This window comes from Crocodylus porosus, unplaced genomic scaffold (genome assembly GCF_001723895.1).
Source record: "Crocodylus porosus isolate Cpor-Errol unplaced genomic scaffold, CroPor_comp1, whole genome shotgun sequence".
NCBI lineage: Eukaryota > Metazoa > Chordata > Crocodylia > Crocodylidae > Crocodylus > Crocodylus porosus.
Window position 1 is genome coordinate 270526287 of NW_017728886.1, and position 18219 is coordinate 270544505.

Here is an 18219-nt window from a genome sequence, read left to right on the forward strand (position 1 = left end):
ACACCTTCAAGAGTAAATTGGATGCTTACCTTGCTGGGATCCTATGACCCCAGCTGACTTCCTGCCCTTTGGGCAGGGGACTGGACTCGATCTCCCAAGGTCCCTTCCAGCCCTAATGTCTATGAAATCTATGAAATAAATGTAAATGCCCATCCCCTCCAACACCGCATGCATAAAGCAAATCTCAATTTGCCAGACTGGATAAAGGAGAAGGGCTGAGCATAGGACCAGAAAGCCCACCTTGTAAAACCACTAACTGCTACAGACCTGAGATAAGAGAACTAGCAAACACAGCCTGGCAGGAGTGACGGCCTGAATAATGGAAGAAAGGTGAGCAGGGATCAAAGGCACCTGGAAGTCATTATTCTGAAAGGGATCTCTTGACATCTGAACTTACACTGCTCTTGGGTTGCTGGAATGTGAGAACAGTGTTTCAAACTGTCAAACTTGTGCAAGTCAACGAACAGGTGCAAAACTATAAATCAGTGGGAATCACTGAAACCAGGTGGGTGGGAACTGGAAGGATGGATGTTAGAAGTGGAAATTCCCTCATATAGTCAGGAACAAAAAAAAACCCCCAAACCCGTACAGCTTTGCTCCTACAACTGCAAATGATAAAATAAAGACTTCAATACACTGGAAGCCATTTAGAAGGAGAGAGGTTTACACTGGATTTAATTTGAAACTCACAAAATTATCTGTTGTCATTTGTTATACAGCTGCCAAGAGGTAGAAGATGACACTAAAGAGGATTTCTACCAGACTCTGCAATCATCAGTAAATGAAATGCTGCTGCATCAACTTGTTATCACCCACCGGTTATTTGAATGGAAGACCAGGAAATGAGAATACAAGCCATGACAGGATTGTGGAACTGGCAGAAGAAAGAACAATGGAGAACAGCTACATGATGTGTGTGAAGCCAAAAAGTTTGTCACAGAGGTACCATCTGTGAGCAGTAGAGAAGACAAAGTGATGTGGATTTCGCCAGACAGCACCACAGACAGTCATCTAGATCACATCTTGATGTAAGAACAAAGTGACACACAAATGGTTGTAGTGACCAGATATGTTTGATAAGAAAAATTAAGTTAAAGTGGTAGAAAGCAACCTAGAGAATCAAAATCAAGATGCTTTGTTTCAGCAAAGCTCAAAGATGCAACCATCACACAAATGTTCTACGCAGGCAGATTTAACACTGAATGATAAAGGAACAGAAACACAGTGCTAGGAAAAATCAAGAAGAGACAATAAAGAACAGCACTGGAAACAAGAAAAGCTGAGGACTCCAGCAGAGAACGTCACCAGAAAAGCAAACGTATAAGGAGTTTGCCAGAGCACTAAAATACTTTGAGGAGACCAAATTTCTCTAAACAATGATGCTCAGCTGAAAGATACGGCAACAAGATGAAGTGGCAAGAACACTTCAAAAGCATCTTGGGTAGATCGGATCCATCAGAAACAGCACACATCCAAGAAACTGATCAAGATCTGAATATATCTCTAGTGGAAATTACAACAGAAGCATGGACAGCTACTGAATCTCTGAATGACATGAAGGCAGTTGGGAAAGACAGTTTCCCCTCAAATGCTAAAAGCAGATGTTGCAGAAATACTTCAGATACTTGGAAAATTCCAAAAAAGTTTGGCTCATGATTGCAGTAGGGTTGCAGTGCTGTTATAGCCATGATGGGCTAAGAAATATACCTGCTGGTATCTTTTATTGGACCAACTGTTTAGTTGGGAGAGATGTTAGACAAGCTTTTGGGTACAAAGTGCTGATCTTCAGGTCTGGGAAAGAAGCAGACAAAGGATGACATGTAAGAGAAAATGAGGGTGCTTGTAGGAGCTGCCATAATGATTGGACTTTACATCCACTTTAAAGACAACTGAGTCTTAGGGGTTTAAACACTGAAAGCAGAGACGCAATCATTATCAACACTGAAGAAAAGGATGTTAAAGATGTTACGTATCTGGGCAGTACAATGAGAGCAAATAGCGAAGCAAGAATGGCACAGACATCAGAATTGGTAAAGTAAGTCAGACTTGTATCCCTGAAACATTGGGAAGATGTAACAGATACTGCAGAAGGCCAAAAAGTTCAAACATGCAACAGCCTGGTGGAAAGTGTCTAGCTTTACAAGCTGGAATGATGAAAGGGGAGGTCAAAGGCTGTGCGCGAGTCAGAAATAATTCAGACCAACCACCTGCGGGGAAGGCAGTGAAGACTGTCTGAAAAAGTTACAAAGAAAGAGCTAAGGAAGGATTCATTTTCGACCTGGAGGGATGTGGGCAGTGGGGTCCCCCAGGGTTCAGTCCTCGGGCCCGCACTGTTCAACATCTTCATCAGCGACTTGGGCGAGGGGGTGGAAAGCACCTTGTTCACATTCACAGAAGACACTAAGATTTTGGGGGACGTGGCATGCCGGAAGGGAGGGACAGGCTGCAATTGGATCTGGACAGGTTACAGGGGTGGGCAGATGAGAATAAGATGGGATTCAATACTGCCAAGTGCAGGGTGCTGCACCTGGGAAAGAAGAGCCAGCACCATACCTACAGGCTGGGGAACTCCCTTCTTGTCAATGCAGAGGCAGAAAAGGATCTTGGAGTCATCATTGATGCCAAGATGAACGTGGGCCGGCAGTGTGGGGACGCGGTTAGGAAGGCCAACCGCACCTTGTCCTGCATCCACAGATGCATCTCGAGCAGGTCCAAGGAGGCGATCCTCCCCCTCTATGTGGCACTGGTCAGGCCGCAGCTGGAGTACTGCGTCCAGTTCTGGGCGCCGCACTTCAGGAGGGATGTGGACATCACGGAGAGGGTCCAGAGGAGGCCACTCGCATGGTCAGGGGGCAGCAGGGCAGGCTCTACGAGGAGAGGTGACAGGACCTGAACCTGTTCAGCCTCCACAAGTGAAGGCTGAGAGGGGATCTGGTGGCTGTCTACAAACTGGCCAAGGGAGACCAGCAGGCAATGGGAGAGTCCCTGTTCCCCCGAGCACTACTGGGAGTAACAAGGAACAATGACCCTAAGTTGATGGAGAGTAGATTCAGACTAGACATCAGGAGGCACTACTTCGCTGCCAGGGTGACTAGGATCTGGAACCAACTTCCAAGTGAAGTGGTGCTCACTCCTACCTGGGGGTCTTCAAAAGCAGGCTAGATAATCACCTGGCCGGGGTCCTTTGACCCCAGCATCCTTTCCTGCCCATGGCAGGGGGTCAGACTTGATGATCTGCTCAGGTCCCTTCTGACCCGACCAACTATGAAACTATGAAGAAAGCTACTGTAGGACCTAGGCTGCAAAAGTCAAAGATAGGCAAGGCCATGTCTGCAAAAGGAAAAACTATGCCACCACTGCATGCACCCACTACAAGAGGAAAAGGAAGAAAGGAGGAAGAAGTGAACGTGGAAGAGCCACAGGAAGGAAAATGAAACAGAACAGCTACAGATGGCACTTACGGTGACAGCTGCCCTTATGCAGGCTGCAGGTGCTTCTGTGGCACAAGGATTAGCCCAAGGGAACATGCTCTCCACCCTCCTTGCCCTAAGGACCCCACGCAGCCCTGCACCCCCCAAAGACATGCCACCACTGTATGCCAATAGGGGCCTCTACCTTTGAAATAAAGACACCTGGTTCATGGATCCCAAACGGGTGACTGGAGTGGTCGCTGCCCCCAACGATGCTGAGCCCCAGCGGGCCTCCTGCCTTGACCAGGTGGACCTCCTGCCGGGAGCAAACAGCACAGTCAGGAGGAGCTGAGAACCACCGAGCCAGACCAGACCAGACCAGAAAATGCAGAGCCTGGGAGCCTCCTTGGGGACGAGCGCACAGGCAGCAGGGAGACCCTGCTGCCTCCCTGAACCCCGATGACACAGCTGGCTCTTGGAGGAGCATCCTGCCCCTGAGTAACACCACCCAGGGTCTCCACCCGCCCGGGAGATGGGCCGCTCTGCAGCCCGGCAGCCAGGCTCACCTCGATGGGGTACTGGTCCTCCAGGCCCTTGGGCAGGTGGTTCCTCAGCAGCGAAGGTGTCTCCTCGGGGGGGCTGTCCCCCTGGCTGGGTGGTGGGGGTGGGGAGTGGGCACGCACCCGCGGCACCATGGGCGAGTCTCCCTCGCTGAGCTGCTCGGCACCCTCTCGCTCTACCAGCAGCACGATGGTGGGGGAGGATGCAGTAAGCAGCGCTACTGCCTGATCATGCCTGGCTTCTGTCATGTCTACCCCATTGATCTAGAATGACCCGCAAACCCAGCATCAGCACAGAGCCCCAGCACGCCCGCCCGGCCCAGCCCGGCCAGCTGAGCACCATGCAGGAGCCAGCCTGCCAGGACCCCTCCCACCGTCCTGAGCCGGCACTGCCCCAAGCCCAACCTCTACATGCCTTCCTCAGCTGCAGTCCAGGGCAGCCACTGGAGTCCCCCTTGGCTCCGGCTCCTCCGCTAGCCCCCAGTCATGCCCACCTCCCCCTCACTCACTTTCCTGCCCATTTCAGAGCCTGAGCACTGCCAGTGGCCCTGCCGCACAGCAAGAAAGGGCAGCGCCTCAGCCCTGAGCCTCAGCCTCCTAAATTGCCCCTGCCATCACCACAACTCAGGCCCTGCCTATCAACCACCCATGAGCTGCCTACCCCACGGCCGTGCCTCCTGCCCTGCTGTCCCCAGGGGTCACCGGCAGGCAGCCCACAGGCAACGTAATGGGAATGGGGTCCTGGGAAACCTCAGTGTGGGAAGGCCAGGGAGAGGCTGGCTCTGCTGGGTGGGCGGGTGGAGACTGCCCCATCCAGAAAGAACAAGATTGCTCCTTGGGCCAGAGAAGTTATGCAAGGCCTCAGGCAGCACTGTCCTGTGCTATGAGCTCCAAAGTGCCGGCTGGCTTCACCCAGGCATCTCCCAGGGATAGACCAAACATGCCAGGCCCAGCAGGGCTGAGCTTCTGCAGCTCCCAGCCATGGCAAGAGGTCAGTCCTCACTGGATGCCTCCTTTCACCCCGTGGGATGGCTCAAAAGCACGACTTTGCCCCAGCTGTGCTGATGGCAGGCCCTGCTGTTTCAGGTTCTCTGCTTCATAATTGCACAGGAATTTGAAGTGAAGTGGGAATTTTGGCGAACCCTCGGGTAAATGGCTGCCTGTGAACATGGCCTGGACTTCACAGCCCCACAGGACTTCTGGTCCCACCTTCTTATCGCGCCCCTGGGCTCTGCATCTGAGCTTCTCCCAGGAACCCAGAAACTCGTGGGCTGTTGGAACAAAGTGGCTCAGGGCATCCCATGAGGTGGGAATAGCTAAACCCGTAGGTGCCCAGAGCTGTGCCCTGGTCCCCAGTGATGCCCCACCGATGCTTGGGTGTCCTAGGTAAATGAACTCAAATGGGAAGACATGCAGAGAAGGGCTTGCAGGACAAGGAAGCATGAAGAGACATTTGACGAGAGGAGGGCAGCAGAGCTGGGCTTGCCTGGCCTGGCAGCGTGGGGGCTGAGCGCTGCCTACAGGTACAGCAGCGGTGAACGCTGGGGTGGGAAAGGGGCTGGTGCAGCTAAACAACAACGTGGGCAAGAGCTGAAGGGCGTGGACTGGCCCTGAACGAATTTGGGCTGAAAATCAGAGGTGGCTCCTACCCTCAGAGCAGGGAGGTGCTGGAGCAGCCCCTCAGTAGGACGGTGCCCTGCTGCTCCCAGCTCCCCAGACGGTGCCAGCAGGAGATTCTGGGGGCTACACAGCAGGCTCCTGCCCCATCACTGCCTCCCTTGGACCCAAATTTCCTCCAAGAGGAGTGCAAAGGGTGCTAGTCTCTCCTGTCCCCGTGCTCCCCCCTCCACTGCCACCACAGAGAGCAGGAGACTCCCTAAGCCCTCACAGAGAGCAGTCCCCAAGGGGGGTCTGCTGGGCAAAGACCTTCCACGTGTGGGCGTGCGCCCCCCTGCCCCCTGCATGCAGGAGGGGCCCAAGAGTGGGCAGAAAGGACACCGGTGCCCTGAGGCCCTGCCTCTGGGAGCCAAGGCCTCACATGCTCCACCAGGCTCACCCGTGGCAGCAGCAGAGCTGGCCTGGGCTGTGTCTGGGGCCTGTGAGCTGCCCTCTGCGAGCCAAGCCCCATTCCTTGCCAGGACCCAGCTGGATGCTCCAGTCCCCCACCCCCCGCCACTTCTTCAGCCCACAGAGCAACAGTTGGCACCTGAAACCTCACACTCAGCTTTGGCGCGCCTGGGCCTGTCCAGTGCCCGGGGGAGCCAGAGGGGAACAGTGCTGCATATGCTTCCCGGTCACTGGGACACGTAAGGAGAAGGGCCCTGGCTGCTCACAGCCCTCACACCATCGTGACCGACTGAGCCATACCTGCCCTCCGTTCCCCCAGCTCACTGCCCCCAGGTCGCACAACAGGCTGACTGCCATCTGCCCCCGGCAGCTTCTCTGCCATCCCAAGCTACACACCCCTCTGCCCCTGCCCTTCCCACTGCACCAGCAGGGCTGGGGTGACCACGCAATGCATGCCTGCGGGCCAGGAGTTATTCACAACAAAGGAAAGAGACTGGTCAGGACACAAGTGAGGGCTGGAGAGTTAGTAGCCAGTCAAGGCAAGTCTTTTGGGGTGTTAAGTCTGGAAAAAGGTCTGGGCTGGGCCCCGATCCACCTGCTCAAAGCCCCCAGTCCTCCCGCAACAGGCAGTGCAGAGGCAGCTTTGAGCACAGGGATGAGGAGGAAGATGCGCTGTATTTCCTACCACATAAAAGTGCCAGCCCCGGGAAAGGCAGGAGCCAAGGCCTGACTGTGAAACCCCTGTCCTCAGCCCAGCACCTCCCACTACAGCTTCCCTCCAGCCCCCAAGAACATTGAAGACTTGGCCTGTCACTAGGGCCCCCTCTCCATAGGGATACAAGTGACAGGTGCTGCCTGGCTGGGACCCTGGGCAGCGCCAGCTTCCCATGAAGGCTCCTGCCAAGGCGCTGGGGTCTACCTGAGCATCTGAGCACATGGGGGAGAACCAGCAAGGCTCAGGGCACATGGCTCATGGCAGCCCCTGCTCTAGCAGACCCCAGGGCACTGGCCCTTGGCTACACAGTGGCTCCATCAACAGAGTTGCCAAGACCTCCTGTGAAGCAGGAGTCACCTAGCAGGGGCAGGACACCCGGCTGTTCCCAAGAAGGGATGTCCCATTAGCTATGGAGACTGCTGTGACTTCAGGAGTATGAGATACAGGGTGGTGACACTTGCTGGCTGTTGGGAGGCCTGAGAAGCACTGTGCAACAGGGTAGGGAGCTCTGCACAGTGCCCAGGCTGGGAGATGCTGCCGGACGGGAGGAAAGTAGACTCCCACCCGGGCATCGACCCTGTGCTCCTTTACACTGGCCACCCACTAGGTTAGAGGGGTGTGTGCAACCTGGCACTATGGACCCCCTGATACTGACGGGGAACTGCGATAATGAAGGAAGAGATTGTTTCCTCTATTCAGGTCACAGCACCACACTAGTCATGATGCTGCGGTGAGCTGGATGGCTGCCAATGGGACCTGTGCCTGCACCGAGATCCAGCACTTCCTGCCATCTCTACGAGCCCCAAGACAGGACAAGGGACAGCACAAGGGGGCTCTAACCACCCACTGGGGAACCAAGCCCACATCTCCTAGGAAGTTTCTCACTGAGAGGCCTGTACTTCCGAGCCCTGGAGATGAGTCAGAGGAGCCGCATAAGGCTCCAGCTGTATTTTGAGGGAGAAGCTGGGCCAGCCAGGGCCCCAGGCGAGATAGGGGCGTTGGGGCCAGCCTGGAGCTTGGCAGTTTTGCAAGAAGGGAATACAGCGCAGCCCTAGCCCAGGGTAGACCAGACAGAAGCCAGCACTGACGAGGCGGTAGCAGTGCTTACCACGCCAGCACCGTAGTAACATGTGCTCTTACGGCAGTAGCTGGCTAGAAACCCACCACCAGCACGAGGGCACAGGAGGGTCCGATCGCTCAGAGGCAGCATGCGAGTCTGGGGGAGGCCCAATGGACTCTCCTGAGGCAGGGAGGGGTGACAGGATAGCAGAGACTCCAAGAGTTAGAGGCAGTGGTGGGATCCATGGCACTGGCACAAGCAGCAGAAAGAACCAGAGCCAAAGCGAGTCAGAGATCAGAAGAAAGCACAGCCCAAGTGCCCCCCAGCCCCACAGGCTGTGGTACCTTCAACCCCCAGCCCGTACAACCCCAGGGCCTGGCTCCCCGGGGGGAACAGCTGCCCCTGCACAGGGAAGTAGAAGGCTTATAGGGCAAAGCCCAGTTCTGCTGTGTGCTGCACTCCCCGGGGGATGTCAGACCTGCTCAGTACAGCACCATGGTGCTCTGACCCCTCCAGCGCTACCGGGGCTGGCGGCAAGGGTGCACCGGAAACCTGTGCTGGGAAGGGGAGGCGTCACCCCACCAAGTGCCAGGACAGGTGGCAATGGGCCGGGGCAACGCAAGCAGGAGTCACCGCCCTCCCGCAGACCTGGGTGCTGGGAGAAGGACCCTCTTGCTCAGTCAGCAGCAGGGAGATGTCCCCACAGGTGGGCAGGCAGGCAGGGAGCAGAGACAGCAGCTGACAGACCCCGATGTCTGCAGTGCTGCCCCATGTTCCCATGGCTGCTCCAAGGCATCATGCACTCACCGAGATGACACGGTCTCCCACGCGTAGGGTCCCGTCCCGGTGGGCTGCGCCACCCTCTGCAATCCGTGAGATGAAGATCCCCTGAAATGCCGCAGGGGTCAGTGTAGGCCCCAACCCCTCACGGCAGCTCCTGCTCCCCAACCACCTCCTGCTGCTGCCTGGCTTACTGACAGAGCCCCTGCCCTTCCTAACCACACTCCTTCTCACTGTCCCACACTCGCTCCCAGTCCAGCCTGCAGCTCCTGTGTCCCCAGCCCCATGCAGAGCCTCCAGCAGCAGAAAAGCCCTGACGCAGCCAAGAGCCCAGGAGATGCAGCGCCCAGCTGGCAGGGAGCCGGGATTATATGTCGCTGGCAGCCGCTGTGAGCCCCACCCCCCCAGGAGCGGCTGGGCCAGGCATGGGCCAAGCCTCCCCCACATGGAGACACTGGGGCCAAACCCTGCCCCTAGATACGAAGCCCCAGACCTGGCCAACTCACCATGTCCCCGACCCGGTAGGGCGTGGAGCCCTTGCCGCCAGCAATGCTGAAGCCCAGCCCCTTCTCGTTGCGCACAAGGCAGGTGGAGCAGCGCTCGGCAGATGGCATGCCCTCAGGCCGGTCCGGGAAGCGCAGGCCGCCCCGCCGCTCTCGTGGGCTGTAGTCGTCCTCGGGGCGCAACGGTGTCACCGTGATGGCGTTCTCAGGCTCCACCATCCGCTCCCGCAGCACTGTCATAGAGACCGAGCTGCCAGAGCCACGCAGCGCCTCCACTGCCACGTGGTGCTCAGCGCAGTGCAGGACCACGCCGTTCACCTGGGAGGAGCAAGGGCAGTGTGGGATGATGATGACCCCCATGCACACACAGCTCCACAGAGCCCCTCACCCTGCCAGCAGCCCAGCCCCAAGGAGACTCACCTTGCTAGGCCACAGCAACCTCCCAGCCCCCATCATGCAGGGATGCCCAGCCCTGCAGTGAACGCTCCCTCCACAAGAACTGTCTGGCCCTGCAGGTAGTCCCCAGCAGGCCCCCGACACAGCCTGCCCTGGCAGGCTGCACTGCCTATTTCCCTTGGGGAAAGCCAGACACCCAGCACAGCCCCAGGGAGCATTGCCTGCTTCCCCTCTCCCCACCGAACCCCCTGCCCTTGCGCAGGCTGCTTTGGGAGCCAGGGCCCTTGCTCTCCACTGTGAGGACTGGCAGCAGCCTCCTGTTTCTGGTTCAGAGATGGATGCTGCTGGGTTGAGGGGCCTGGAGCTGGTGTGGGGGGAGGAGGAAGGGCAGCCTCAGATCAATGGACCTGCAGGAGCTGCCTCCTGCTGCCTTTTACACCAAACTATTCTCTAGACCAGGGATGGGTGTGCTGCACTAGAGCCCAGGAGTTCAGGCCAGCACCCTCTTCCAGTGGCCTGTAAATGCTTTCCTCCCCATAGCAGCCTTTATTACAGAGCATGGCTACCCCGGCGATCAGGCAGGCAGTGCTCTCCAGCAACACCCACAGGCAGGAGGTTGCATGAGGTGGCTGACAGCAGAGCTGGGCACAGAACTGAGGCCACTGCCATGGCAAAGCCGCAATGCCCCCACCAGCCGCAATGGTGGCCAAAGGCATGCGCCCGGGCTCGGCAGTGCAGCCAGGCTCCTTGAGCATGTGACCTCTGCAGTGGTCTCGGAGACGCACAACAGAGGGAGCGCTGCACGAAAGCAAAGCAGCATTAATGCAAATAGTCTGGGGAGCCCTCAGCCCTTGCGCCATGCAGCGCAAAGCCTAGGAGTCCCGTCTGGCAGATGCACCAGCAAAGCATGGGCTGGGCTCAACACAGATGACTGGAACGTGCCAGCCAGGGAGATGTAGGATTTCAGATGAGATTTGAAGGCCCCTTTGGCCCACACTCTACAAAACTGAGCTGAGCCGCATGGCAGACACAGCACAGACAGCTGGTCTGAGGCCAGACCCCTGGCTCCTTCTTTGCTGTGGTCCCATCCAGGCACCCTGTGCTGGACCAGCCCTTTCATGGTAGCTGAGCACATACCTCCAGGAGCTTGTCCCCAACGCGTACTCCAGCCCGGGCTGCAGGACCCTCCTCTGACACGCGGGAGATGAAGATGCCCTGGAAGCAAGGCAGCATGTCAGCAAGTGGAGAGCTGGACCCCTGCTCCCCCGCCCCCCCAGGCTGAGGTAGCAGGTTGGGGTGGGGGGGGAAGTCCCACAGCACCGACCTGCTGGGGCCATCCTTGCAGGGAACCTAGAACAGCCCACCCTGGGGTTCCCAGCTCCCCCAGGGAAGATGTGATGGGGAGGGCAATGGTGCTGTTCTCATCCCTGTTTTGGGCCCAAGCTTGACATCAGAACCCACTGTCCGGAGGCAACACCTTCCCCTTGGGCCAGCCCTGCCTGCCCCCACCTGAGGGTCCAGGGTTTGGCCTGCTTTCCCTGCACCCAGCCCAGCCACAGAACAGGCCAAGCACCCTCAGGAACCAGGCGCTGCCACGACAGGGCTTCTCCCCACATGGGCAGGCCTTCGCCAGCCCTTACCTCGTCGTCGCCCTTGTAGGGGGTGGAGCCCTTGCCCCCCGCGATGCTGATGCCCAGCCCCCCCGTCTGCCGCATGATGGTCAGCGTCAGCTGGAAGCAGAACGGGAGCAGGTTATAGGTGAACGCGGATGACGGGCCTGGCAGAAACAGCCGGGGGCACAGGGATGGAGGGCACATGTGTAAGGGCACACCAGAGCGCTCCCTGCCAGAGTGCACACGCATCTGCTCACGTGCTAGCGTAAAGGAAGGGGTGGAGGAGGCCTCATCATAGCTCCTGCCCCCATCTTTACCTCCAGCAGCAACAGGCAAGGCAGACAGGCTGCCATCACCAAAGTGAGTGGGGAGGCACAAAGGGAAGGACTGAGCCAAAGAGGGCAGGGCAGGGCAGGGGCACAGAAGTAGCCCTGGTGGTGCCCAGGCCGTCCCCAGTGTCACAGCTCTGCTTGGGTCCAGGTCTGCACCTGCACTGTGAGATGCCAGTCCTGCTCAGCAGGCAATGCCATGCACCATCATTGCCCAGGGCAGGGGCCCAGCCTGCCCCCAGCTCCCACCTATGCAGCGGGAGGCCTTGCCCACCCCTCTGTTGTGCCCTGAGGCTGCTGTGGGGACCGGGCAGCTGCCTCCTCTTCCCTCTTCTTGGACACACAGCCTCTCTCCTTGTGCTCTGCCAATGTCCTGTTCCCGTGTCTGTGTCTGGGCCCAAGTGGGAATTGCCCCAACCCGACACCAGTGGAAGCGTCTGCTGTGGCGTGCGCAGCTTGTGCAGTCCCACCTCGGGGGCAGGAGGAGATGATTCTCTTGGGGGGGTGTCTCAGGACCTGGGAGCTGGGCAAGGCGAGTGATGGAGGAGCATGGGCCCCTGCAGGGATAAGGGGCTGGCAGGGAACAAGTGGGGGAGGGAAAGAGGTTCTCCAAAGCCACCCCTGAGCAGAGGGGCTGCTGCAGAGGTGTCTGACTCCCAGAGCCCCCTCCCCACTGATACAGCCATGCCTTGTCCCTCAAGGAGCCCAAAGCAACAGCCTGTGGTGAGCCATGTCCTGCTAGGGCCTGCTACAGGGAAGCTCAGCACTGTAGGAGAGCTGGGCCACCTCCTGGCCCCACCAGCCCATGTACCGCCCCTGCTTCACAAGGGCAGGTTCAGGGGTTCTTGGTGTCTCAGAGCAACACTTGTTATAGCTGCACAACAGGGCTGTTGTATCATTTTAGGACTAGGTTAGATAAGGGTTTACACAGGGAAGATCCTGTCTCAAGGAGGGTCTTGGACTAGATGCGAGCGCTGGAGGGCCCTGCTCTGGATTCCAGGATTCCTCCTGGATCCTGCCCATGGCACGGCTGCAGGCAGGCCCTGCAGGTAGGGGTGCTGTGACACGGAAGTCCACGTGCAAGGCCTGGGAATCCTGGGAGAGGCAGATAATGGAAAACACATGCCTGGGGTGCAAGGACTAGGGCCCCAGACTGAACCTCGGGACTGAAGCGTGCACACTGCTCAGGCAAGACTGAGGTACGACTGAAGGGGGCAGCAGGAAGAGGGAGGCACTATGCTTCACCGAGGCCGTGAACTGCAAACACCTAAGAGGTAGCAGGGATAAAGTCACCTTGGCTGGGGCAAAATCACCTCAGGGAGGAGTGCAAGCATAGTACCACAAGGCTGCTACTGGCCACACAGGCTGGATATGGACACAGCTAGAGATTGCTTTAATATAACAGCGCCAGAAATGGTGATCAGAAGACCTGTACTTCCTGGATAGAGATGGCAGAACAGCAGCTCCTAATAATGGAAGGGCTGAGATATTCCTGGATGTGACAGCGACAAATCTTCAGCAGTCAGTCGGCAAATCAACAAGTGCTGCTATTTCAGACTTGGTTTTAATACACTGCAAGGACATCATGGAAGAACTGACAGTTGGAAATAGCCTTGCAGGGAGTAGGCATGAGTCAATTCAGTGCAAAATGAGGACAAACAGAAGTGGACTGGTCTTCCTATTTTGGAAAGCCAGGCTTTGAAAAATCCAGGGAATTAGATAATGAAGCCAATTCAGCTGAAGAATTCAAAGACTTCCATGTGGAAGAGGGTTGGTGTTTCTTTAAGCCAACCATCTAACAACTACCTGGAACTCATAGCCCAAGCAGAAGCGGGGATAAAAGGAGGAGAAGCTCCAGCCCTAATCATATAACTATTTCTAAAACCCTTTTTGGAACAAGCGAAGACCCTGTAAAGAAGGCAGAAAGGAATTCATTCACTTGGAGGACAGGAGGGGATCGAGTGAGAACAGCCAGAGGTCAAGCCGAGTTAGATTCTGAAAAAAAAAAAAAAAAAGTGAAGCAAATAGCACATGCAAACAGGATCCTCAAATGCTGGCAGTGGGGTTTCCTGTAGACACAGGAGAGCCATGACACCACGATACAGGAGCAGAGACCTCCCTTGGAAAGCTGCGCATTGTGGTCCCCCACAGCCAACACAGATGAATTCACCCTGGAGCAGACTGTGGAGAGGGCAGGAGGATGCACTGGGGAAGGGAAAGACTCTTCTGCCAGGGACCTGCAAGAGTTCGGCTGGTTCTGCCTGGCAAGACGCAAGCCGAGAGGCTGTGACTGTGGTCCATCAGCGTGCGGGGGAGAGAGGAAGCTGCGCAAGCTGCAAGACAGTGCTGGTGTAGGATCAGTGGGTGTAATGAATAAACTGGCACGGGAACATGGACTCACCAGAGGAAGGAGCTCAGGGGCAGACTCCCAGTGGGAGCAGAGGGGCAAAAAGCCAAACTGGTTCCCAGGCAGGTCTCTGCAAGCTTGCATAAGGAACTGCGGGATGTGGCTGCTGGAGAGACCCAGGCCGCCCCGTTCAGTCCCAGGTTCTGAGAGCACAACTTGCAGCAGGGTGCTCGGGGGGCGGTCTGCTGTGCCCCAGGACCTTGAGCTGTGGCTGCTGGAAATCCATATCCCAACTCCCCAAATGGGCAGGAGGCAGGGAGCCCTGCATGCCCACTGGCAGGCAGAGCCCCTGGCTTCTTGGCCTTTCTCTCTTCCAGTTCCCAGGTGACACATGACCTGCTCAGCTTCTGGCTCTGATGCTGGATGAGCATAACAGGGGCTGGCAGCAGTCCCAACAGGATACAGGCTTGCTTGTAAGAGAGAGGCTCCTGGTGCCAGGAGAAAACCTTCCTCCCAGAATGGGCTTCATGGCTGCTGTTCCCTCCCCATGGGGACAGGGGAAAAGCCATGGCCTCCTGCTTGAAAGGGGCATTTTACATAGCTGGGCCCACGTGACGCTGAACAACTCCTGGCTGCTCAGAAAATGAGTCTCCCAGCACCAGGCTCTGGGAACAGACAACTGCCAGCGGAGTTGCACAGACATGCTGGCACTCACCACTGCCTGGGAAGCCACGCTCAGAGCTTCCTGGCTTAAATGGAAGAGTCAGTGGCAGGGCACTCTCACGACTTTCCCCCGGGCACCTGGCAAAGTCAGCTGTCACCCAAGAAAGCTTGTGCCTCCCTGAACCAGTCTAAGATGGCACTCTGCCCTACCTTCTGAAGAGCTATGAAACTCTCCAAGGCTTCCCCTGGGGATTTTATTTCCGGCTGCAAGCTCCGCACACTTAATAACCCCTTTCTTTTTGTGTTTAATAAAATCCCGCAGGACCATCCTTCAGCTCATGTTGGATTGGCGAGTGATGCAGCAGAGGCAGACCCTCTCCGTGAGCACTGCTGATCAGTGTTCGTAAAGACACGGGGTGATGCACTTGTACAACCTGAGAACAATGAAGCATTTTCCCCTCTGCTGGAAACCACAGAGGATGTCAAACAACGTCATAAGAACAACATCCACTAAGAACAAGATGTTTGAGATCAACAGGCCTGGAGAATCTGCATCCTGGAGTCCTAAAACGGTTGGCTGTGGAGACCTCTGACCTGGTGCTGTTCATTTTTGAGGAATTGTGGAAGACCAAGGATATTTCAGAAGCCTGGCAGTGGTAAAGCAGTGCCAGCACTCAGAAAGGGTCCCATGTAACTGAATGCCTTTTGGCTGGACCTCAGCCCTGGGCCAAATAATGGAGCAGCTGAGATGAGACACTATTATTGTGCCAAACAAACCTGATTTCACTCTCAGGTAAGGCTGCTGACTAGGTTGATAAAAGCACCTGGATAGGTATAACCTGCCATTTGACTTGGTGCCAATGGACCTGCTGATTAAAAAATTAACAGTGTCAGTAGAGCATAGGTTAAATGGATTAGGTTCTAGCTGACTGATCTCGAGCCTCTGAGGAATCATAATCAAATGGGGTTTATTTCTGCCAGGACCTGCATTAGGCCTGTTGCCATGTGAAAATGTTATTATTGATGTGGAAGAAACACAAAAATCACTGCTGATAAAGTCTGCAGACAAAGATTGGCAGACCAGTGTGCAGGAGCAAGGACAGGGCAGTCACACCAGCAGTCTGGATGACACGGCAACCAGAACCTACTCAAGCAAAATGCATTTAATGAGGCCAAATACAGTTATACATCTGGGAGCAAGGTGTGAAGGCTGGACCAACCGAAATGGGGAGGGCAGGCTCCATCCTAGAAGACAGCGACTGAAAGGATAGAGGTCACAGCAGACAAGCAACTCCCTGTGAGCTCCCAGTGTGACGCTGTGGCACCAGGGGATCACGGGGTCTTGGCACATACAAGCAAGAGCCCAGCAAGCAAAAGTCGTGAGATTATTTTTTTTCTCTACATGGCACTAGTGACACAGAAAAGCCATACCTGGGCCTGGCATCTGCATTTTAAACACAATGTTGAAAACTAGGAGGGATGGCAGAAGAGCCACAGCAGGTGCTCAAGGACTAGAGACATGCTTCACAGGCAGCAACTTGAAGATTCAGCCTGTTCTGCTCATCAGAAAGAGGGCTGAGGCATGGCTGGATGATGGTGTGCAAGCACCTTCCCTGCAGGGAGACAATGCTGTGCAACCAGGGGGCTCTTCCACCCAGCCGAGGAAGACACTGAGAACCCAGGAACGGTTTTCACTTGTGAGGGTGACTAACCACAGGAACAAAGATCCAAGGTGGAGGTGGTATTTTCCATTGCTTGCTGCCCTCAGGCCCATTGTGGAAGCCATAGAAGCTACACCAAAACACAATTTACTGTCCTTGGCAGACATGAGATTAGATGGCAGTTTCTGCAGAGGGACAGACAAGATGCACAGTCTGGTCTTAAAAATCCATGTCTTCCATCTCCAGACTTACTGTCCTGAGAAGAGACACCCTCACGTCGACTCAGTGGCAAGGGGCAATGACTTTGGAGCCTGGGAAGGCTGAGAAGCTGGGCAGGAAAGGTCAGCTTCACCTTAGGGGGGTCCAAGCCTGGGGGAGAAGGAGCAGCTGACAGACTGAGGTGGGGCAGCAAAGCAAGTCAGACCAGCATCTGCAATGGGATACGGACCCATGGGGCTGCAGAACTGCCCTGAGCAAGGGACAAGTCCTCCTCTGCTCTTGGGAGACGCCACCCTGCTCTCAGCTTGCCGTGGGCAGAGAGGGAAGAGCCCTGCTCTACCCAGCACTGAGGAAGAGACTCACAGACAACAAGGGCTGGAAGGGACCTCCAAGGATGGAGTCCACCACCTCTCTGGATAGCCTGTTCCAGTACTTCACTACCCACCTGGTGAGAAATTCTTCCTAATGTCCAACCTCAACCTCCCTCACTGCAACTGGAGCCCATTGCTGCTTGTCCTGTCATCTGCCCCCACTGAGAACAGCCCAGCTCCATCCTCTTTGCAAACCCCCTGCAGGGAGCTGAAGGCTGCTATTAAGTCCCCTCTCAGCCTCATGGGACTCTTCAATACTCATGAGAAAACCAGGCTCAGCTCTGGGCACTGTTACCAGAAGTCACTGGCGTAGGGGCAGATGCTCAAAGAGCCACAGGACAACTCTGGCACCAGAGGGTCCAACTCACCAGGACACATTAGAAGAGCTAAACTGGTCAGGCTTCACTAAACAGCACTGCACAGGGGAGCAAGGACAGGCAGCAAATAGCAGGAGGGTGGCTGGTGAAAACACGGTCCGCTCAGGAATAGCCTGGGACAAACAAGGCAGAGGAGGGGCTGAGCTTGCCCTGCCTGGGACAGGGTGACTGGACCCGCTGGGGCAACTCTGGCTCCAGCATTTCTGATCCTCAGTCCTGTCAAACTGTGCTCTTTGCTGTGGCCGAGAGATGGCTGAGGGGAATGACCACGTGTGGGAAGGGGCTGGTGCGGCAAGGAACCCCCCTCACAGGGAACCAGCCGAGTGTCAAGGGGAAGCAGAGCAGGGCAGGGCCTGCTGGCTGCGGTGACCTGGCAAGGACAGGGCGTGGGTTCTGCCATGCGACAGGCCCCAGTGCATCTCCCCCAGCCCCACGCTCCAGGGACACAGGCAGCTGCCGTTCACTTTCTTGGGGGCAGCGTCAAACAACAGCAAAGCAGGATAAACACTGAACGATACTTTTACAGAGCAGCTTTGTGCCACAACTGAACGTGCCCACTCTGAAGCCCGCCAGATTAATTACTTCTGCTCCAAGCTCATGTTTCCTTCATTTGTTAACATGCTGTTTAACCTGGTCTCACTCTATCAGCTGCAATGGGCCTCTGGGCCTCCCAGCCCAAAAACACCCTGTCCTGCTAGCCCTGCCCATCTTGAGATCTTGTCCTTGCTGAGATGGGCGGTCCCTGCCCAAACTATGTGTTGGCATCCCTGGGAATCCAGTGCAGTAGGATGAGGCCAGACAAGGACCACAGAGCTCTCTGGGGATACCACAAGCAGCAGGAAGGTCAGGATTGGGGTCACTACCATGAGTCCCCATGGATGTGAAGGGGCCAAGGAGGGGGCATAGGGAAAGGCTTGCCAGACCACAGCAAGCACCCAGCTTTTGGGAGGCAGAGGGCTAGCCAGATCCTCTATCAGCTGCTCAGCAAACCACAGAAGCCCCAATCACTTCCTCCCCATAGGCTACCAGTACTACTGCCACAGCCAAAGCTCACCAGCAAGCTGATTTCATAGATTTCATAGACATTAGGGCTGGAAGGGACCTCGGGAGATCATCGAGTCCAGCCCCCTGCCCAAAGGGCAGGAAGT

At 56.3% G+C, this 18219-nt stretch overlaps 1 protein-coding gene across 9 annotated transcripts in view; it reads right to left on the bottom strand.

The window, feature by feature from the left end:
* Nucleotides 1–18219, bottom strand: part of SCRIB (scribbled planar cell polarity protein) — a 125657-nt gene that overhangs the window by 52787 nt on the left and 54651 nt on the right. For all 9 annotated transcript variants that reach the window (XM_019553820.1, XM_019553811.1, XM_019553865.1 and 6 more), the window contains 6 exons: nt 11132–11221; nt 10629–10706; nt 9099–9413; nt 8620–8700; nt 3977–4234; nt 3616–3726 (listed from right to left, as the gene is read on the bottom strand). In XM_019553820.1, coding sequence (XP_019409365.1) covers nt 3616–3726; nt 3977–4234; nt 8620–8700; nt 9099–9413; nt 10629–10706; nt 11132–11221 — 933 coding nt within the window. The remainder of the gene's footprint in view (nt 1–3615; nt 3727–3976; nt 4235–8619; nt 8701–9098; nt 9414–10628; nt 10707–11131; nt 11222–18219) is intronic.